At 42.1% G+C, this 23,920-nt stretch overlaps 1 protein-coding gene across 2 annotated transcripts in view; it reads left to right on the top strand.

Moving 5' to 3' along the window:
* glis2b (GLIS family zinc finger 2b) overlaps positions 1-23,920 on the top strand; it is a 37,840-nt gene that overhangs the window by 8,867 nt on the left and 5,053 nt on the right. Inside the window, exon 1 of one of the 2 annotated variants that reach the window (XM_077528698.1) lies at positions 15,723-16,612. The exons of the other annotated variant lie outside the window; for it this stretch is intronic. Coding sequence (XP_077384824.1) covers positions 16,540-16,612 — 73 coding nt within the window. The 5' untranslated portion in view covers positions 15,723-16,539. Of the gene's footprint in view, positions 1-15,722; positions 16,613-23,920 lie in introns of those variants that run through there. 2 annotated transcript variants of the gene reach the window in all.

The raw sequence follows: 23,920 nt of genomic DNA, 5'->3' as shown, positions 1-23,920 counted from the left end.
TGTATGTATTTATGTTGTGTTTTACAATAATACTGAACTAGATTTATAATCTTGTTATTTATACAACAATCAAGCATGGAGTGTTAACCATGCTCTGCAAGCTGAATTCTCGCAGTATTTGTGAGTTCACAAACTCCGGAGAATACATCTTGTACCGAGCCCGTTGATTTTCACTGATCCGAACTACCACCAGTCACAGAGCAACATTGTGTTTGGGGGCGGGATATACAGCTGCGATGAAACCAGGAAGCGCCGACACCGTAGGAAACTAACCTCCCATGGACGAATGGATGCTGCAATTAATTCCGTTAGCGCAGAATTACTCAAAGTTTCCTTGTTGAATGTTGAACAATGAGAGGCGCTTCATTCATTTTTAGCTGGTAAAGATGTTTTTTTTTCTCCCCTATGACCAGAACGAAGACGACATTCTCATCCGTGGCCATGATTGGTCAAAACAAACTTGCACAAGAATGTCCCACCTTTCCCGTGGAGAAATCCCAGATCGATATTTTGTGAGAACTCCCTTGAGTGAATCACAATTATCAATCTGGCTAATGGAGTGTCTCTTGTCGCTGAAATATCCAATAAAACTGACAGTTTGTTTAAAAATAAGAAAACAAAATGCCTTCAATTTAGAGTCAAATTGGACTTTATTATTTTTCAACATAGCTCCTTTCGTTTCGCCTACCACCGAAAAACGTTTCAGCTATAAATGGGCATTAATTAATACATTTGACGGGCCGTAGGTCCGAGGGGTTCTCCGAGTAGATGCGTCAAAATTACTGTGACGTTTCACATGGTGTCAGTTGTCCTAAAAAAAACAACTGAAATACCACAAATGAAACATTGGTGAGAAGGGCAGTATGGGCTGCAGAACAGGTCATGTACTCTTAGAAACAAATGTGTTTTTTTGTTTTTTGTTTTTTTGTGATTGTATTTGTTATGGAGGATTTAACAGACGTTTCAAGTAGCCATGTTTTTTTTTTTTTTTTTTTTTTTTAGAAAATTCCACAAAGATGGTAGCTACTTGTCATGTTGCTAGCTAGCGTGAGCCTCTGACTGTATTTTTTGCACCAATTGCCCCGTTCATTTGCGTTAGGCAACATCACTCGGTGTGCCTTCGAAGTGTATTTTTGCAAATATCCAAATTGTACATATACTAAGGGATATTTCACTAGGCATGTGTTATACAATAGTATGAATCCAAGGTTTAAAGTAGTGACTGTAACCTCGCTTTCAGCTTTCCACAATTTGACGAAAACAGCCAGGCTACACATGCATTAAATTAGTGCAGACACGTTTCCAGAACACAAAAAGCCAACTCTCTCCCTTTCTCTAAATGCATATGATCAAGTCTTATATAATGAAAATGTCATGTCGTCTATGAGGTTTGGGGAGACTCATGGAAAGTGCGAGGGACGGTGGTGGTGGGGGGCAGAGTTGAAAGTAAGGAGGGGATGGCGGGAGAGGGCTGGTAGGGGGGTGAATGTCATCTGGAGGAGAGTTAACAGGACTGGATGTGCCCAGACAGCGAGCCAGGCTCAAGCCCAGACTTGAGAGCTTTTTTTTTTTTTTAAGTCTATGCAAATTCTCCCCCTTCTGTTAAAATAAACGAAACCAAAAGAACACAATCAGTGCCTCTCTTCTCGGCATGCTGAGCTCCAAACAAGCACACGTACGTCCAGCGTGGAGGGTACAACAGAGAAGGCAGGGTGTTGGCCATGTGAGTAAATAATACAAACCAGCTGTGTGTCTCCACTGGACTTTGTTACAGTACAGGCCCCTTCCTCCTCCATCATCATCATCATCATCATCATGGTCATCTGTATGGTGCATTTAGGGTGGAAAGTAACCCAGGAATTTCCACTGCCTCTCTCTGCTTCACATTGCTTTCTTTAATTGTGCCCTGCCCCAGACATGCTCTGCATATTGTCGACGTTCTCATGATAGCCACATAGTGCAGAAAGAGCATGAAAACGCCTCCGAAGAGGTCGGGTGGGGTCGTTAGAGTGCAGTTGTTTATTTTGGAAATGCGTGCTTGCAAGTGGCGGAGCAGACCCCTCAAACGTCATTGGTGGAGAGCCTCTAGGGGAGGGGCATACATGTACCTACAATCGGGAAATGATTGAATATTTTTCTTAACAAAATCAACAAAGGCCCCAATTGTCAGATGTCTTATAAGATTGTCCTCAGTGATTATTCTGTGGTGCGTTTTTTCCCCCCAAAAAATGTTCAAAATCAGCAAAGGTCCAGTTGATGTATACCTCAAACAATTATTCTGAATGGTTATCTTGTGATGTGAGTGTTTAGTTTTCCCCATTTACAATCGATATCATCAAAGGTCTAATTATCAAATGTTTTGAAAAGATTATCCTGTGCTGTTGGCTGTGTTAAGAGTGATTTTCCACATTTCCAATCAAAATGAATAGAAGTTTGATTATCAGATGTCGCCAAAACGTATCCTAAATGATTATGCTGTGGCGTGGTGTGTTAGGAGCCTCCCTGACCTGCTTGGAATATGGTCAAAGGCTGATAATCACAAATGTGAAACCTGTTCAGTATTTCTGATAGCAAATCTTTGTGTGCGGTCAAGACTGAGTTGGGCCAAGTCATGGCGTGAATCAAAATGATAGCCATTAGGAATCTCTCACTGTTGCTGATGCAAAGAGAGGAGTAACTGGTTGTGTTGAGTGTTTGTAAAACATTTGATTAAGTCATTTACCACAATCAAATTGACAAGGAGAAGTGTTACCAGATGACCTTCTTCTATATTTTTGGTTGACTATATATCTGGATTTTCTGTGCTGCCTCAGTCCTGGTACGACAACCAACATCTGGTTTGGGGGCGGAGAACCCCGATTTGTTGATGGAGATATGCTCATATGTGCGCTGTAGGAACACATTTGCCATTTTTTCCCCTTGTCATGTGTGGGGTCGCTCACATTTAATGTGAAAAAAAATATTCGTGTGCCGTGCTTTCAAGTGTTGCTCCTTTCTGTGTCTAGCACACAAGGTGGCTATAAAAGCATATCCCCGAAGAAGGCCCTTTAGCCCGCCCGCCTGGGGGACTTGGGAATGGTCTGCGCCAGAGAGGAAACAGCAAGGCTGTGAGGTGATTAGTGGTTACAGTTTAACTGAAGAAAAATGCCCGGTCAGAAAGCATGCAGGAGAAAAAAGAAAAAGTGAACGCCTTCCATTCAACGTGAGGTTGTGTCTCTTCTTCTACCAGAGCAGACGCGTCAAGCCGCGTGGCTCCGCGACATCACTCGCACTGCTGCACACAGGGAAATGATTAGGATGGAGATGTTTGCCGGGGGTGGGGTGAGATGCAAAGACGTGGACTGCAATGATGAGAGATGAGAAAGTCATTTGTAGTTTGTAATAGTAGCGGAAGGTGGGGCCAACGGGGAAGTTTCCCACATTTCCCTGGGTGCAGGACATTTTAAACAAGGAGGATAAAGTTGTACAGTCAACCTCCACATTGGCACCCTTTTTTTTAACCTATCCTAAATTTTTACAAGACAAAAAAAGAAATCACCTTTGCTGCTTTTGTCCTCGAGCCAAATCAATAACAGCCTTCCTGTGCGGCTGTTGCATGTTCCCATTTGTTTGTGTGGGTTTTCTCTGGCTTAACCCCAGAATGGGAAAAAAAAAGTTAGGCTCATTGAATATTATGAATGTACTGTAAATTGTGAAAGATTGCTTGTCTATATGAGCCCTACGAATGGCTGGCGACCAGACAAAACCAGGGTATACCGCACATGTCACCTGCGTGTTACAGAGGCTCAAGTTACCAGTCAAGTCACCACTGACATTGATCATTCTGTAAATATAAGTTATTGACAGTTCCTAAACTGGACGGTAAACATCCGGGTAACTTTTAGTCTGCTAGGCCAGCTACATTTCGTGTGCTAAGCACGCTTTAGCCCACATTAGGAGAGGCCACTCCCCACCACCCCATCCCCAAACGGAATGATGAAACCTGACATGCTGAGGATTATCCGATCAGAATTAGCACAGTATTTGGTGATAGAAGACGGCATTTTTCGTGCCCATTTCGTCAGCAAACTTCCTTTCAAATGAACGAAGGCGGCTTTCGTTTACGCACGGGATACGTCATCATGAACACGTGTTCTTATTTTGATACTGAATCGGTTTAAAAAAAAGATTCAGGGAATGAGATGCCAGAGATATTTGCACTTTTATTCTTTATACACAATGCCTAATCGAATACTGGAAAATGAACGTCTTTTGTTCCTTTAACCTATCAACTGAGGGACAATCTTTTTCTTTTGGAGATGAACCAGGATTAGTCTCTGTTAGTAGAGGAAGTTACAGAGTGTCTTATATGCACTTCTGAAGCGTTTAGTCTGAAATCAATAAATCTTGACTTCATTTATGAGGGGTTTTCCTCTTTTCAATAAGACAATTCAAAATGTATCTTGATACATGGGGTGTGATAGGACTCAAGGATGGTTCGATTTGAGTGTAAAATGATTCAAATTGGTTTGATTCAGTGGGATTATGATTTGAGGCGGCTCATTTGGGGAGGGACTGGTGCAATGAGTTTGTCATTATACAATCAGCATGAACTTGTCCGTACTGTAAATGTGGCATTTGCTTCAAAGGTATATATCCACAGTAAAACATCATTCGATGCATACAGTATCTTGATAACTTTTGAAGTAGAACTATTCAATGCATTTGCATCTTTGCAATAAAATAATTTTCTGATTCAAATACATTTTCGTTACACCCCTATTATTTATTTTTGAAGGCAATTTTGATGAGTTTGACATAGAAATTAATGTTTTAGGATTTTGTATATTTAAGGTTTAAACATATTCTATTTAGGGGACGCGTCAAATGTTCCTTTCTCACCATTTGTGGCAGGGTTCCACCCCTATTTACTATATACAATAAATCCAATAATTAATCAACATATTTGCCAGCAGTAGCTAAATACTACACCTCAACTCTTATTTGCTAATTTCCACCCCCGCCCTCTAGGAGGAAGTTACAACACCGGTCTCAGCAACACAGAGTGGCAATAAAGACAGCCCACACCCACTGCCTCCCGGAGGTTGTGTTGCATAAATCTGCGTTTGGGATCGTATTACCTCAGCATTTGGAACAAGGGGAGGGCAGAAAGCGGCTCATGCTGAGTTGCGAGCAGACGAAAGGAGGCAGGAAATGACAGCCAGACATGAGCACCCCTCCCAGTGCTGCTTGGAGCGCCGCTACCTCGCTGCTCGGAAATGATTCTGAACATGAGATGAGGCCAGTGCGCTGTCCACTAGCGTGTGTTTGGAGAATATGGCTGGGCATGTGACAGACGTGTAATAGCACCGCAGTCAGTCAGTGGTGAAACACAACCGCAATATTGTTGCTTATTATCCCTCACTTTCCACACTCAAGTCACCTCTATTAATCTGAGAGGGCAAAAAAAGACAGATTTCTGGATTTATTCCCAATCCAAGCGGTGTTGATGGAACATCCCATTGGTGGAGTTTTGGCTTGCCTTGAAGCTGTTTATTGTAAACATCTCTGTCTCTCGTTCGAGGTGGAACTATTTCCATGCTTAAATCCTGACATACGACTGTTAGCTTGGGTGCTTTTGTGTGTGTTGGGGGAATTTTCAAGGTTGAAGCAGGTGCCCGTGCTTTGCATTCCTGACCTGACCTCATGCTCATTTACGCTGTCTTCAGGGGGGTCGAGGGGCTTCTCTCTAAGGATGACACTGGTGGAGCTTGTTTGTGTGTCTCCATGCATGACATTCACCTCAAGGGTTTCATTTTCCCCGACTGTTTGAAGAAACGGATTTTGTCGGACAGGATCACTAATTGCATTGGCTTAATGAACTATGCAAAATGGACAAAGGTATTACCCAAGAGAACATTTTGAAGGAAAATAAAGAGTTTGGAACGTATCTGTGGGAATGTTCAAATTCAGCCCCAAAGGTTTTTTGATGGGATCATTCATGCATGACTTGATGGCCTGTACTTGAGTCATGCTGGAACAGAAAAGGGCCTCCCCTAAATTATCCCTATTTTCCAAAATGTCTTTAACTCTCTTAATACATATGACGTATATGTACGTCATAAGCGTCATTGTCCCCGCATACACATGACGTATATATACGTCATAAGGCTTTTTTTATGCTAGGGTATACATTAGGGTCTGATGCAGCTTTTGAGTGAAGGATCAGACTTGACTGCGACGTTAACAATGGCCAGCGGGTGGCAACAACTATAAAAGACAGCCACGATCACGCAAGGATCACGTTGTAGACGGAAAAAAACCCCAGGAAGTATATGCGTTGACGGGTGGAGGGGGGCGGGGGTGCGAGGCGGCCGGTTCGGCTAACTCGGAGGCCCCGGAGGAAGAAAGAGTGCGAGCGATGGACAGAAAAACAAAACAGCTAACACTAGATGAGTTATTTTCGGCTGTAAAAGCATCGTCATCAAAGGATGATGGCAGCGATCACGTTTCACGTCGAAGAAACGCGTCGAGCAGCCATTGAGCGACACTCCGCCAGCTGCGTCAAGCGAGGACGACTACCTGCATGTCTTTGGAATGTGGGAGGAGACCAGAGTACCCGGAGAAGACCCACGCGGGCATGGGGAGAACATGCAAACTCCACCCAGGAAGGCCGGAGCCTGGACTCGAACCGGAGTCCTCAGAACTGGGAGGCGGACGTGCTAACCACTCGACCACCGTGCCACCCACCTGTGTTTTTTGTTAGATAATTTACATACCAGAGGTGTGCGCATCAGTGAATTTTGAGCATACTTTATTTGTCAATCGTCAACAGCCTCAACACTTTTCCGTCATCAATTATTTCAAGACGAAACACACTGTTATCGTCAATCCATCAATCTGTCAACTTTATTTGAAACGTACTTCCGTCATCCCTAAATTACAGACGCTATTTTTGGACTGACAGCAACTTTCATGGGTGCAGTCGTCAGTCTGACAACAGAGGCTTCGCCGGAGAACTCTCAAGTCAAAGACCGTGGCCGGACAGCAGAAGGAACGATGGAACTTTAATAGCTCAACTTTGATTGGCATTCTGTCAACACTCACTTACTCTGCTTTGTTATGTTACTATTTCACAAATGTTGCCACATATAGTTTGTGCACACGGTCAGAACTGCCGCTGCGCAAGGCCAACGGACTCAATACGTCACGTTTGCTAAGCTGTTCAATAACTTGCCTGACTTCAAATGGCGCACTGAAGGACCCTTAGCTGTCTAACATCGTGCTTCATGTCAAATAAACAAACTGAGAGGAAAATATCGCGCTTTGTCGTCACCCGAGTTCTACCACATGGCCAGTTATCAGAAGGCTCGTTACTTTACTTGTTTACCTCCAGGGCAGTGGTGTTTTAACCTGGCAATAGCAAGATTGAAAATTGTGATTCAGTAAAGGGAGTTCGCCACAATATCAATCTGGGACTGCTCCACAGTGATTTAGTTGGGAAAGGTGGGACATTCTGTACAATACTTGAAGCTGATTGGACGATGCGGCATTGTACATGTTTGTTTTGACCAATCACGGCCACGGATGAAAATATCTTCTGTCTCGTTTTAGGAAAAAAAAAAAGCACAAACAACTTTACCAGATAAAAAATACACAAAGCGCCTTCTCGCTGTTCAACATTGAACAAGGAAGTGGTGAATAATTCTGCGAGAACAGAATTAATTGCAGCGTGCATTCATCCATGTTAGGTTGTTTGTTTCCCCCCGGGGTCAGCTCTTCCTGGTTTCGTCACACCTGCATATCCCCAAACACAATATCGCTTTGTGATTATGAAAATCAGCAGGCTTAGTACAAGATGTATTCTCCGAGTTTGTGAACTCACAAATACTGTGAGAATTCAGCTTGCAGAGCAAGGTTAGCGATATTTTGCTCATTATGAAACCAATCTTGAAACCGGCATTCATGACATTAAGACAGAGATTGTTACATTTACAGGTAAATATCATTGAAAAACAACCAGCTGAATGTTCATTTCCTCAACTGCTCAGCAAGAAACTTACGAACTCAAAACATAAAACTATAAATACAAAATTATACCATCATTTTATAATTTTATGAGGTACAAAATAGCTATAAAAACCCCAAATAGGTCTGTTCTGGTCTAAATACAGTGACTTGCTTTGCTTATAAAAGCCTGCAAAATCAAAAAATGTGAGAACAGGCTCTCCAGGAGCAGCCAAGAAGGCTCACTTCCGAAACGCAGACCTCATCCAGCAACCCCAATAAACCAGATGCAGCTGGCTAGCAAGGATAAGGACTGGGGGTGTTGATTTTGTACAGCCTTTCGGAAAATGTACAATACACAAACAACAACAACAAAATCCTTGCATGCAAACAAAACATGTTTACCTAAATATGTCATAAAAAGTGAGCTGTTAACTTTTATCACCCTTCCTGCCATCCCGGGGGTTCCCGACTGTTTTACGTGCTTTTGGCCTTGCTTCTATCGCTCGCCGCCACCTCCTTGTTGCTTCCCTAACGAGACCGCTGCGGCGACGCCTCTGCTTGGCTCGCTCCACCACTTCCGGGTGCCGTGATTGCATGCGGGACTCTGAGGATTGCATCACTGTATGTGGGGAGGCCACAGGAATAAACAGAGAGAGGTGCAATGAAGGACAGTGTGTACTGTATGTACAGTATATGGAGTTTGCCATTTTTAAGATGCTAGCAACATTTTTTCTTAAAGTGCCGTACATAATCAATAATGTACATAATTCTACTAATTGTATGAAAAACAGTCCTGGGTCTTAAATCTTAAACAAGTCTAAAAAGTAAGACAGTAAATGATTGTACATAATCTACACCGTTGGACAATGCATGACTATGATAGGACCGTGCTAAATGGGAGGTCCCGTGTATGTGTTTGGTGACACATCTAATATTAGTATTAATTATCTGCATGCGGGAAACTGCATCGCCAGATGCCCCCCACATACAGACACAGCAAAAATTTTCTGTGAGGACCCAGGCTGATAAAACCCGGCTGGCTTTATCCAGTTACGTGCCTGATATGACAACCATATGTACATTTTTAAGGCTGCGAACAGCTTTACTATCGTCTCATTTCCAACAAGCACTACATTTTGATCGGTTTGGTTTTTTGGGGGTTTCCACTGTAAAGGGCCTTAAACGATACAACCCATACTGCTGCAGTATTCGGGCTCCTGCACGGTCTTGTTCCAATACCGATACTGCATTAAAACAGTGGTATCGGTATCGGTGAGTACTCACAAGTAACATGCCGATAACATTAATTCCAATGCTAATATAGGATTTTGGATGCAGCATCTTGTGTCTTGCTGGTGCAGGACATTCACTGGTATGTGACATGTTCACTCGGGGTGTGCTAAAAAAATCGATACGGCAGTATATCGTTGCGGGCCTCATTACAATACACGTATCGATACACAGGCGTCAGAATCGATATTGCTCGTTAACTTTAAATAGGCAGTTAACATTTAGCTTTGCAGCTTGCATTGTACCTAAAAAATAAAAACCAGCAGTGCCTTTGAAGTTAATTGCCTTCAATTAATGCAAAAATAGCTCACCAGTGGTTGGAAACTGTTTCTTGCTAAGAAAAATGAAAGCAGAGGAAGAATATCAACATTTATTTACTTATAAACTTAACATTGCACATGTGTCTTAATGTACCAAATTTGTTTAAAAATGAAATAGAATGTGTTACATAAAAAAATGCTGTTTTTATTTCCCCAAATATTTCAAATAAGCACATTTTAGAGCTGTAATTTTAATACTTTGATATTTTTTCTCATATCGGCTCATGCCTATTAATAAATTTTCCTTGCTCTGCAGTGTGTACACATTTAGACCAAGCATGCCATTTGGTGGTAAACCAGAAGAGCTACTGACAAAAACATTTTTGTTGTCCAGCATAATAAACATAGTATTTAGGTATACAATACATATGACTGTTATTATAAAATGCAAGTAAATTATTGTAAAATATCGGGATACATATCACCACGAAGATCCTGTATTGGGATACATATGTATCGCGATACGTATCGTATCGTGACCCCTGTTATCGTGATACGTATCGTATTGTGAGGTTGGCGGCAATACCCAGCCCTAATGTTCACTGCATGCCGATCTAAGATATCCTGTTGGCCATTGAATGCTCTGAACCAATAGTAGGACAGCTTTTTCATGTTGAGGAAAAAAACAACAAGTATCGGTATGGTATCGATATCGGCCGATACTGCAAAGCTGGGTATCAGTATCGGTATCGGGGGCCAAAAAATGGTATCGGAACAACACTAAATAGTACAATAATTGATCGATCGGACACAAGAAGCTGCACATTTTGTGTCATATTTCCTGGCCATGAGGGTTGAAGTTTACACACCAGCACATTATTTGGGTAACTGATTCAGCCATCATTACCTACAAACCATTCCATTGTGAACTGAACTGTGCCGCCTGGTGGAAAGATAGTTTTTAAGAGTGCTACACGTAAGCAGGCATTTTACTGCCAAATCAAGGTATATTCGGTGTAAATTAAGACAATTCCTAGTTCTAGTCTCAAGGCAGGTCGTCCACGAGACAGCTACCGGTGGGATTTGGACACCGCAGAGTGTGGACGACAAACATTGCAGGGCACTTACTATTGCACAATTTCATCCAAAGTGCATATGAAATTGTAAATATGGTTGAGTGTTAAAGATATAAGATTCTGTGTAGGCTACTGTATATACTGGGCTTTTGTCTCAACTGCGGCTGGCCAGCGGGTGGCTGTGTAAAACCAGAAATAGATTTTCTTGTGGGATGTCGTGTTGGTCTATAGTGGAACCTGTAATGGTAAGATTGCTTAAATTTGTTTGAGTTGTTGCTCTCACTTTATTTTGACCGTTGAAACCAGGTTGAAATATGTCAAACTGCCACCTACAGGACCCGAGTGCAACATATCTACTTCAGCCTTTATTCAAGTCGTATCGCTCCATTGGCTCGATCCAAAGTGATTACTGTAAACTTTCACTTTGACCTTGATGGAATTTAAAAACAACTTTGCCAAGATTGCGTTGTCTCACTGAAGGTTCCAATGATGTTTTCTTGAGAGTCGATATGAGACTGCAGGGAGGTCGGGAAAATAAATTGATTGTCTCTCTTAAATGCAACTGACAGCGAGGCCTCCCCACTGCGTCTGCCAGTTCCTGCCGTCCATTATGTCACCGCCATGTTGTGAAATGCGCCCTGCCATTGTAAGATGACTCATCGCCCTTCAAAGCCGTTGTGTGAAGTACACCAGGCGATGCTTAGTTAGGTTTCGCTGCAGCAGGGATGTCGTCCTTTGGGAATTATCCTTTGACGGCTGATGTGTCACAAAGTTGCATCGTCAAGAGAAGCATTTTAGTTGATTACAAACGTACGTTTTGTGTGTCGGGGGAGGGGGAAGGTGATTGAAAGCCCCCACGGCTGACTGAAGATACAGAAGGAGTCAAATATAACATTCTGCAAAGGTGATCCTCGGTTTACATTGGAGATCTGTTCCTACGGTGGCGACCTAACTCCATTTCCATAAAATGCTGAATTCTTAAAAATACATATATTTTTTTTATTTAAACCCTGCTGACTGTTTACCCTCCTACCATCCCCAATCCAAGAGTCGAGTCGGGTCACTGTGGCATGCAATAATCCTGGGTTTACCAGGCCATAAGGCTTACTGACTGACACAATGTGAAATCTCAGTCAGATGGCTGTTTATGGATCGCTTGGGCAGTAATCTCACGGTACAGATTGAGTGCAAGTGCTGCTCTGCCACCGCATCTGTGTCGGAATGAGTGTTTGCTCTCAAAATAAAGTTCACATGGAGGTTGATAATGTTTGGCACTATGCCTCTGCCAATGCTGGTCAATCCTAATTTGGATCTGCAAAATGTTTACAGTGATACAGCTCTTAACTCAATTACCTATATGTCAATGAAATATTCCCCACTAAAATTTCAGTAATCTGTTCCAGTCTTAAAAACAACAACAACAAAAACAGCACTGTCTTGAATACAAATAAAACATAATAATAATTTAAAAAAAACAAACAAACCTTATTTTACTATATTTTGGGGCAAGTTAGCACCATATTAGTTGACTTCCAAAGACGTTTCATGATGATTAGTAAAATTCCAATGAATGGAATACGATCTTTCATTTCGTAGCCACATTGTATATGTAGTAAAGGCAAACAATATTCTTTTTGCCTTGAAAGATGAGTTAAAATGCTCAAAAGCGGCTGGCACTGTGGATTTTTTTGTTTTGTTTTTATAACGCCTGGCAGTCAAAGAGTTAGGGACGTATCATCACGGACAGTTGGAAACCTCATTTGTCCAAATAATCAGTTTAATATTTTTTCAATAAATTGATACTATTGGTATTGGCCTGTCCCCATGTTATTTTTCATGCAGTGTTGAAAACTCTTTAACACTCAACTCTTAGTTTTATAACACCACGTCTCACTCTGTGGGAGCCATGCGGCATTATATCACCTCAAGTTTGAGAATGTGCCCCCCCTTTTAGCTAAGTTAAAAACATTAAAATATTTAGGTTAGATACATCTGAGTAAGCCTGTTTTGTTAAAAATGGATCATTGTGATGGTTCGGTGCATCAAGGCAAGTTTGAGTGAAGATTCATTTTAGCTCATTAAAAAGTTTAGTCAGCTCAATCAGCTTGATACAAACACAGACTTTGAAGAGCACGGTTGGCGACAGTGATGTGTCTGGAACATTCTCAATCACTGATGAATTAGCAATTTGCAGCATAGAACATTAGCAGTTGATTTTGGGGTGGCTGTTGTATTGATATTGGTATATGATAGCACTATATAAGTAGAGATGGGAGTTGATTTTTATGATTCCCCAAAAAAATATTCTGTAGAAATTTAATTTTAAATTTAACAAGTCACCTGCAAGCCAGTACTCAGGACGTGGCGAGATCGCTTTACACTGTAGCTGCTAGCAATAGCAACGAACTTCAGCTGGCTACCACTTTGCATAAACACGTAGCGGCATCGCTCCTTGGTCAGTAATCACAACCTTTGTGGCGGTGTATAAGAAGCACTTCTTACATGTATCGTTCTCATGATGAGATTACAATTAGTAATTAATAGAAGGAAAGATGGAGCTAATCATTTTGATTGTGACTTTTGAGATCTGCACAAATGTTCTAAATATTACATTACAGTAGAGTACATCTTTTATTTTTCATTAGTTTATACAATATAATTTTCAATCAATTTCTGTCTTTATCTTGTACCTCCTATTTAGATTGATGTAAATATTTTATAATTTTACATAGCATTTTCTCATTTGATACAGGTCTATTTAATGTCACTTCAAAATAAAGTGGGAAAAAGTAAGCAGTCATAGAGTTGTAGAATTTAAAAAAAATAAAATAACTGAAAGTATATTGATATAAAATGGCCTGTATCATGATAGAATTTTTTATCCTATATGGCCCAGCACTAGTGCACAATCAGCATACTTGCGCACAATCCACTTGTTGAATGACAACTGCGGACACATAGACAGCTGCTAATTCATTCATACAGATAAGGACATACTTGAATGGCAAGGGGGTGATGAGAAGTGCCCTCTCATTAGGGCATTAGTCAACTCATTAGCAAATGGCCGATTTAAATTGCGTTTGATGTGTTTGCATGCTTACGCAAACAGTGAATGAAGTTCAAAAGGATCCAGTGTAAGAGCTCCACTCATGTAGCTAATAAGAATCCAAATATTGGAAACAGCTCTCAAATGACATTTGAAGACAACGCGAATGCCAACATTCCAGCAAACACACAAAAAGCCTTGCTCATTTAGCTACCCGTCCTTGACAGCAAACCACAAGCATGACCTGTCCTCCTACATTTTGACTCCCACCGCCCACCCTCCCTCCTGGCACCATACACACGCCCACGATCCCTCCCTCTGTGGAATTCCTCAGTCTCTGAACGCCCTGGCGGGAGGCCATCGGTAGCTTCCTGTTACTTGGTTGCGCTCTTTTTTTTGTGTGTGTTTCCACTTCACTTCTTTTTGCACACTCTCATTTGTTAATGGTGCTTTTATTTTCTATTCATTTCCTGTTGGACCACAAAGAAGCCAACATGTGTTGAAACTGTCTGCCCTAACCCTGCAACAACTGGATTGTCCCCAATAGCTTGATGGCTCTCTGAACACTGCAATCACATCCATTTGATCCCCCACTTTTCACAGACAGTATACATCAAAACGTATTAGTACATTCGCACAAAGCAGAGAAGTCTGAGGCAAAGAGAGAAGCATGCTGCTCAAAGAGGAAATAATCGACAAGGCTAAAAAGGTAGCAGGAAAGAGAGGCCCAGGAGAGGAGTGGTAACTGAGGTTTCCTGTCTGAAAAGCTCTCAGCTGTGTGTGCTGTTCATCCATCAGGTGGGTGGAAGACTGTGGCTGTCGTGCGAATGTGTCACTGGGGATGATTTTGTGTATTTAAAATCCACCCATCATTGAAGCAGTGTTGGTATTAAACATTTCCTATAAAAGTAAGGTTGATTTTGATCAACAAATTAAATCACAATAGGGTGGCACGGTAGTCGAGTGGTTAGCACGTCCGCTTCCCAGTTCTGAGGTCTCCGGTTCGAGTCCAGGCTCGGACCTTCCTGGGTGGAGTTTGCATGTTCTCCCCGTACCTGCGTGGGTCTTCTGCGGGTACTCCGGTCTCCTCCCACATTCCAAAGACATGCATGGCAGGTTAATTGGGCGCTCCGAATTGTCCCTATGTGTGCTTGTGAGTGTGGATGGTTGTTCGTCTCTGTGTGCCCTGCGATTGGTTGGCAACCAGTCCAGGGTGTCCCCTGCCTACTGCCCAGAGCCATCTGAGATAGGCGCCAGCAGCCCCGCGACCCTTGTGGGGAATAAGCGGTCAAGAAAATGGATGGATGGATTAAATCACAATATTATTTAATATTATTCCTGCCATTTTTGCTGAAAACGCCTAAAAACAGATGCATCAAAAGTGAACTTGAAGCTGTTCTTGAACCATTTGGACTATCAGCATAATCTTAATCTCTTTTTAAAGATAACACTTTTATTTTTTTCTCCCAAGCACTCAGAATCTGTATGTGCTATTCACACTGGGTAATGGAAGTTTGAATACAAAAAAAAATTTACACGCACGTGCACACGCACAAACGCGCACACACAAACGCACACAGATGCACGCATACGCACAAAATATATATATATAAAAAAAAAAAAAAGAGAGCGCAATGATGATAAGATGTTGAATTGGTAAGTCGAATGAACAATTCTGAGCTCTCTCTTTAAAAACAACAACAACAAAAAATGAATACAAAAAAGGAAAAACAACAGAAAAAGAGCTTTTAACACAGGATTCTCCAAAACAGGGGTTCAGGCGAGCAAAAGTGTCCCATTTGGGACACCCTTGCAAGCCCAGGTCAAATCTGATAAAAAAAAAAAAAAAAAAAATCATTTTAATTTGTCACTATTCTATTCTAGCCATAGTTGAGCAACTATGTCCACTGTTAGACATCATTTTGACATGAAATCAAAGTAAGCGCATGAAAGCGATATGCCCCTTTATGATATAACCGTGATGCTCTCTGATGTTCTCTTCCATGCCGTTTGTGCAGCTGGCTTTCTAAAAAAAAAAAAAAAAAAGCAGACAAGACCTCGACGTATTCAGAATCTCATTGGCTGTTCAACATGTAAATGACCATGCATATCGCTGTGACTGGTAGGACGTTTTACGCACTCGTCATTGAGACTAGGTGATTGGACCACCAGCCAATTTTTGGGACCATGTACATTTTCACCAGGAGTCTGGGAAAGTGCCATCGAAACATATGGCTATAGTTGTCTTCTGTATCCCTGACAATGTGGGCAGCAACCAAGTAATAACCAAATCGGGATGTGTCAGCACGTTGGTCAAGGGGACTGGCTGGACTTCCAAGTTTTTGAACTGTGGGAGGAAACTGGCATACCCGCAGGAAACACACATGAGAGAAACCATACAAAATTCTCACAGGAATTGAGGACCTTCTTACTGTGTCTTCCATGGATGTTCTTGCTGTGCCACCATGACACTGTGTGTGCGTGAGAATGAAAGTCTTGGCTAGAGATGGCTTACCATCCTTCAGACCACCTCACAGGGTCACAGCGGGGGAGGAGATTAGGTTACAGCCTGGCTCTGTGGGGGCCATGCAAACACAAATCTCACACCTGAGGGTTGGTGTTGATGATGCCTGTGGTTTGTGCTTTGTAGATCAGATCAGAAACATGATCCTCTTGCATGCAGATCTCGTCAAGCTAAAGATCAGTGGTTGGGATCAAGGTCAAGAAGTGGTCCATGTGAGCTTAGCCTCACAAGAGCACGAAGGTCCACGAGCCCACCAAACTTGTGCTACCTTAAATCGCCCACCTCTCTCACGCCTTGACTAGTCCTTCCGGGAGTTCCTGGGCTACAGAATGAACCGTGAATTTGAACATGTAGATGAGTGGCTGGCACAAAGTCAATTTCTCATCACTAACATTTGGAAACCAATGCAACATACCAACGGCAACAGGTGAGCATGCTTTTCGGTCGGTCTTTCAATGTTTGCAACAGATTTAGATTCAGTGGCTTGGCTTCCGTCAGTGATTTGTCTGTTCAATGCTTGTGTCTTGAGCCATCCTCCAGTGTTTTGCGTTTGACAAGTATTGCGATTGGCTGGCAACCAGTTCAGGGTCTACCCCGCCTGCTGCCCATAGCCAGCTGGGATAGGCTCCAGCACACCCCGCGATTCTTGTGAGGAGCAAGCGGTTCAGAAAATGGATGGATGGAAGTACTTGTCAATAGATGCTTTTCAGTTTTGCTCCATCACAACATTGCTCAAGGTGCAAAACATTCTCCTGAAGGAAATCAAGGGAGTGTTTTGCAAAGCCTTTAGTTGATATATGTCGGGAGATGGAAGAAGCTCGAGTTGCAAATGCCTGTATTGTACCTTCATGCCAAAAATAGAATTGTATTACACATTTTTCTGAAACTTATCTGTTTCTACCACTGTTTTACAATTGCAAAAATAGCTGTTAAAAAAGTTAATCTTGCCAATTTCTACTGTTGAATTCTCTGTGAAGTTGTACACAGTTTTTGTAAGACCTATAATGGAATATGCAGCAGTTATGGTTTTGTAAAATGGGATTTAGAACTAAAATGAGCAGCGTATATACACGCAGAGAATGCCTGACTTTTATGAGTATAACAAATGCTTCAGGTTCAACATACTAAAATTGGACCGAAGGAAATATTTTTTTCAGTAACTCGGTAGTGCCATTTTGGAATATTCTTAGAACTTATATTGTTAAATCTCTCACACGGGCATAAAAAAAAAAAAAAAAAGTTTGATTCAGTCGTCTTTTGTTTCAATGCTAAGAATCGGGGGAAGACACCAGACGAGGCAAGTGCAATGCCCACTTGATTGCATGATTGCTGGCCGTTTAAACAATAAAACCAAAACAAACGTTTGTGCGGGAATCAGCTATGACAGGTGTAAAAAATGCAGAAGAGTTGCTGAGATTGGCCGAAATTCTAAGCTTGGAGATTGGTTGAATTCACTGGAATGTTGCTATCCCAACATTGCGATTCCTGGTGGGACTGTTTTACCAACCCCTAAAGACACTCGGGTCCTCTGCTAATGCAAGGTTACGTAGGATCAAGTGGGCACACACAAAGCCTGCACCCACCTCCTCCAGGCACTGGTGTATCCTCACTCCGCCTCTCTACTGGCCATCGCCCCTGTCCTCTCTGGCCGCTACATGCTGTGTTTACTCTGCCCCACAGCGCCAGGGCCCCGCCGAGGGGACAATGCCGCCTTTCAGAGAAACTGTCGACCCCACAGCCGAGCACGGAAGTCCGCTTGGGGGGGAGGTCAGTGGATGGGGGTGATGGCCGACACCCCTTTCTCAAACTTCACAGCCACCCGCTAACATGCACACACTAGCGAGCAGTGCGGCGTCTTTTTTGTTTCATTTCTCCCCCCCCAGCCCCCGGTCAGCACCGAATAAGATCCAAATACTGTGAGTCACTTCCCACCCAGTCCAAATTCTTCAGAATGTCCGGTGGTGGTGGCTGAGTCACCACAGGCATAACATTAAAAACAGCAATTCATTGTCCCTGAGGATGCTTAATTGCAGTCAAAATTGGTGTTAAAAAAAGACGTTTAAATATGACTCATGAAAGCTTCAGCACCAAAAGTGCTGACTGTGCGTTTTGCTTTTTCATTGATTTTTTTTAATACTCAACAAGAGGCGAGCAGAAGGTGAGAATAGACAGACATGAAGTTGAATGAAGTGGACAGCAGACCAACTGGACGTGGTATTTAACATCTTGAAGCTTTTGAAAAATGTTTACGATGCATCAATGACGGCTTGTATCTAAAAAAAACTGAGAAGTTCAGGTCCCTCGTATCTTAAGGCAACAATGTATGTAGATGATACAACCATATGTTGAAAACTGCTGATTCATTCCGCTAACTCCATCAACTAATTGTTTCAGTCTTAACATAGTTAAGGTCAAGTTTCCATACAGTTTTTAGATTAAGGTACAGTGTGGATTACAGTGCTTACAAGGAGGGAGGCCACGTTTCTGTTTGTCCACCCACAGAGGATGAGAGTTGGATTTGTATAGAAAAAGGTTAAGCTGATCCCTAGTCTGCGCCTCAGGGTAAGGGGCTTACTCATTTAGTGGATGACAGGCGATTTTCTGCTTCCTTAGCTGCAATGTGAAGCCACCGGGCTCAGCGTGCGGCGGCACTTACAGTACGGTCAAGGTTGAGCATGTCTTCAGAGGTCTACAGTGTACTGTTAATGGCAACACCAAAGAACAGCAACAGAGCCGCTCCTTCAAAATGTTGGATTTTTAACTTGGCCCATGAGTGTGTTCGTCTCTTTTGAAAGCGATGGCCATCCCTCACTGGGCCAGTGAACCTGGTCACCCCCATGCTCCGTACCCCCTAGACACATGGTCTTTTCTCATGTGGCCCCCGGCCAATGGCTCTCAAAGACCCCCATTCACAAGTGTGGTGCCGTGTGTATGTGTGTGTGAGATAGAGAAAGAGAAGGGAGGGGGGGGGGGCAGGCGAATTTGTTAAAATTAATGTTTAATCACTGACTGCGTGCGCTTCACTACACATAAGATGCACTTTAAGGGTAATCTACTGACTACTGGACACTATTATTACTGTGTGTGTGCGTGTAGGTATGCAATAGGATATTTTTTACGGTGATGTGTAGCCTATCCATCCTGCATCCATCCATTTTCTGAACGGCTTGCTCCTCACAAGGGTCGTGGGGGGTGCTGGAGCCTATCCCAGCTGGCTATGGGCAGGAGGCGGGGTACACCCTGGACTGGTTGCCAGCCAATCGCAGGGCACACAGAGACGAACAACCATCCATGCTCACACTCACACCTAGGGACAATTCGGATCGCCCAATTAACCTGCCATGCATGTCTTTGGAATGTGGAAGGAGACCGGAGTACCTGGAGAAGATCCACGCAGGCACGGGGAGAACATGCAAGCTCCATCCAGGAAGGCCGGAGCCTAGACTCGAACCGGAGTTCTCAGTACTGGGAGGCGGACGTGATATATATTTTGAAAGTTGCATGTAAATAGCAATAAACTGACAATTGTATTCAATGTAAGACCGCATTTCCATTGGGGCTGCTAATAAAATATTCCATTCCAAATCATGTAGTGTTTACATGTTACTAAACATTCATTCTTAGTAAAGCTAGCAGTGACTAGCCACCTTCTTATGCCAGAAATGTTAGCGCTTTTGTTTTCATCTGTTCTTGGCCAAAAACCAAAAACCATCATGCTAACTAATTTAACATCAAAATAGAAGAATCAGGTGAAATGAAAGCTAAAAATATTAAAAGTCATAAGTGCAACTAACTTGTATAAATATCAGAACAATACTTAATAATAAAAGCTTGGCTATGATGGCATCTGGTTACGTATTTTTTACTCCATATTTTTGTACTCTAAGTCCCCAAACATTTTGTCTAAGATTAAATAAAATAATACATTTGCTATATAACTTTTTTTTTTTTTTTTTGGACGATAACAACGAGCCCTGTTTTGCGTTTGTACTGTTTTGCTATTATTGGTTTCATACTGTAGGCTATATTTAAAGTGGAAGTCCGGAGTTTTGACCGTTTCTGTTTATAAACAAACTGTTTCTGTTTGTAAACAAACAATTCAAAATGGACCCCTCCCTCTCAACAGACTCGAGCTCAACGTTCACGCCCCCTGCCTCTGACCGCACTCAGCGATCGCTGACAGGGTTAATAGATCAAAACAACATTAGTCTTTTAGCTTAGCTTCAGCTTCAATGCCAGGTGTAAATATAAGGACATAAGAAAAGTTAAACCCTCATTCTATATTGCCGAGTTAGCCTTGTCAAAGTGACTTAGCCTAGCATGTCGCTAAATCAGCAAGCTAACATTTTATTTTCTGTTTATCACTTACCTGTCCAAGCAGGCCAACTCTGCGTCACTCATCAGCCCAAGCCGCTCCTAAAGGCGCGGAACCGAGTAAATGTAATCCCAAGATTTACTCTTGTTTTCGACCGTGCATGGATTGTCAATGCTGCTTATCGGTAACGCATTGACCGACAGTCCATTCATGTGTGTCCGTGCTTGCTGGCTCCAGGTGGAGGAGTGGGACCGTCACTTGCCTTCGGTGCCGGTGGACATGGTTCCACTTCTCCGCCTAGGAGACCATGTAGCTTACATGATGTAAGATTGTGTGAGTGAGTGAGTGAGTTAGTTAATATGTGTAGATATGTCTTACGTGAATAATATAATAATGTTTTTTTCTGTTTTTATTTCCTAATTACAACATAATTATCAGTGTTGCCACAGTTACCTTGAAAAAGTAACTTAGTTACTTTACTGATTACTTGGTTTTAAAAGTAACTAAATTGCGTTACTGATTACTTGATTTTAAAAGTAACTAAGTTAGATTAAAAGTTACTTTTTTAGTTACTTTCAGCAGCTGCCGATAACACCATCTCAACATAAAAATAATGCAGTAGAAACGGAGTTCCAAATACTTTATTGAAAGTGCATTTTTAACATGAAAATAAAGGTTTTTTTTTAATGAAAAACAAAATAGGCAGTCTCTCTTGACTTCTTGTAACGTAAATACTTTTTATAAAACAAAAAATAAAAATCTATCCAGGTTGAAAATGAAAATCCCCTAAATTCCTCTATTGTTTGTTTGTTCCGCTATTCCAGTGTGTACACATGTATCAGTTTAAATATTTATTAGTAGTTATTGACAGTTATAATTGTTTTTTGGTTTGTTTGTTTTTTCTCTTCAAAATAAGGATCAGGAAAACAAAAGATTGATAATTTAATGTTAAATATAAATATTTAACCTTTAGACAGACACCAACACAATTAAACAGAATATTTGCACATTGTGAAGTATTTCAGAAACATAAATTTAAGACATGAAATAAACCTACCGTCCAGCCAAAAGAAATATGAAGCCACCTTATGGAACAATTAATCTATCAAACACATTTTAACCACTTAATATATGCAAAAATATTTCCAAAAGTTCATTTCCCTTTTTAATCAACAATTTTTGTATTTAACAATTGTTTTTTCTTTTGTCATCACTTTCATTTTTGGTTAATGTATGACATCTTTTTTTGTTTTTTTAATCTGAGACACGAGGATGACCACAGAATCACTACTGTTTATATTTTGTTTTTTGGGCTGTCGTAATCGCGGGCACGTCTCAGTTCTCCTATCTGCTGCTCATGCTAGTTGTAGACATTGACAGGGAGCCACAAACTGAGAAATGAGATACTTGCAGTGTGCTTTTAGCTTAGCTGGTGTGTTGGCTGTGGGACATACCTGTGTCGTTTGAATCCATGCATTGGATCGTCACGGGAGTTATTCTTTTTGGCTCGCGCGCAGTACCAACGCCGGCCCGGGACATACAAGTGCACCGAGAGGACTCGATAGCCATGGGAAATACCGAGATGTACGGCACCGGCTTCTGCTAACTGTCTCCATTTGTATGTTGTCACTCGTTGCGCGCGCGCGCGCGCGCGCGCCGTGTCGCGAGCACGGAAACACGGAAGTAGCTTGAATGGTGATGCTACTGAAATGTAAACAAAACAAGTAGAGCACGGCGCAGAACTCTTGCTATTGTTATGAAAACCATAAAGCCTCACTCGCAACCGATACGGTCGTTTAGCTCCCCTTGACGAACGATGGTTCGGTCGAATCGTTTTTTTGTTCCACCCCTACTGAAAACGTAACTTATCTGACGTCACTCCCCCTGGCGAGAGGGCGGAGACGACCTCATCCCATAATGCTTCACGGACCAGTTGAGGATGGAAATAAATTATTTTTTTTACCACTTTTATGGTCCATAATGCACACTTTTTTTGTTGTGTTGTGTGCCTGTTGGTTAATAAAACTAGTAGTAAAAGTATCATCACTTTTGTTTTGAATGTGCAAACCATTCATGACCAGACCATGGCTGAATTCAGTGTGGTGATCAATGACTTCTGCCTCATCTTCGTATTTAGCAGTAGTTGTTTGTGACTGTTACAACAGTGAGATAGTTTACCTTCTTCATGAAAATGTGGAGTAACGCATTGATTCTCTGGACAGTAACTTTAATCAGACTACTTTGTAGAATAAAGTAACGCGTTAGACTATTAGTTACTTTAGAAAGCAACTTTTAGACTATTAGTTACTTTAGAAAGCAACTTTTTTGAGTAACGCGTTACTAAGTAACGCGTTACTCAAAAACTAAGTAACGCGTTACCGGCAACACTGATAATTATACCAGGACAAAACAATGGCAGCTTATTAAAAGAATGCAATTTACTGTTTTATAGACATTTAACATAAATGAGTTGCATGGCCCATTCAAAAAATTAATTGCCCACCTCTCACTTGCAGTTTGAGACCCCTGTGATCAGCTACCTAGCTGAGCACGATTCTATTGGCACCCGTCCGATTTTTTTCGCACCATGGACCGCTTTTTGCATCAGGACAAGGAGATACCCATCTTGCCAGTGGCCCTATCATGTTTGGTAAAGGGTAATACTGTACATGGATATCACTGCCTTACTTAGCTTTTATTTTCAAGTTCCCCCGAAGAAGCAATTGCTGTGGCGGCTGACTTGACTTTGAATTGAGGCTGTGAAGAGTCAAGCTGACTGACAGTTATTCTAGTGCACAAAAGTATGATGACAGACTAAAACTGGAGCGCAGTATTACATTTTCAGTGCTCATGCGCACCAGCGCACCACTTACCCCGGGTTTACACCGGATGCGGTTGCGGTGCGGTTGCGGTGCGTTCCGGCGACGCAAGCAATTAGATTCCATTCATTCGAATGGTGCAGTTTACACCGCTTGCGTGTGCGTTGCGTGTCGACTGCGTCTCAGCTGCGGCGTGCCGCAGCCCTTCCGCAAGGATAGACCTATTTTCTATTTTTGCCGGACACCGCATCCGTCGGCTTCCGGCTAATGGCAAGCTAGCACAAAACACATCGAGCGGGACGGGAAGACCGACGCAGTTTCAAAATAAATTTCCGGTTACCTTTCAAGATAAAACACTCGCCAGCTCCCAAGCATGTTAGCAAAACGTGATGTGGGCGTAGATGGGCCTGGAGTTAACGTGCGAGGTGCTCATTCACGGTTTAGACACCAGCGAACATGGATGAGGAGAGGTTTATATTGGAGGTAGAAAGCCACAAAATAATAAAAGTCCACCTCTCTTTCTGCTTCTCTGTTGAGCACAGACTTTCTGTGTGTTTGTCGTTGTTTTTAATGCCACATGATCGCACACGGTCACGCGAGA

The sequence above is a fragment of the Festucalex cinctus genome, chromosome 1 (assembly GCF_051991245.1).
Source record: "Festucalex cinctus isolate MCC-2025b chromosome 1, RoL_Fcin_1.0, whole genome shotgun sequence".
In the NCBI taxonomy this organism is placed as follows: Eukaryota; Metazoa; Chordata; class Actinopteri; order Syngnathiformes; family Syngnathidae; genus Festucalex; species Festucalex cinctus.
Note: the sequence above shows the minus strand (reverse complement) of the source record. Positions and strands in the feature narration are given on the sequence as shown.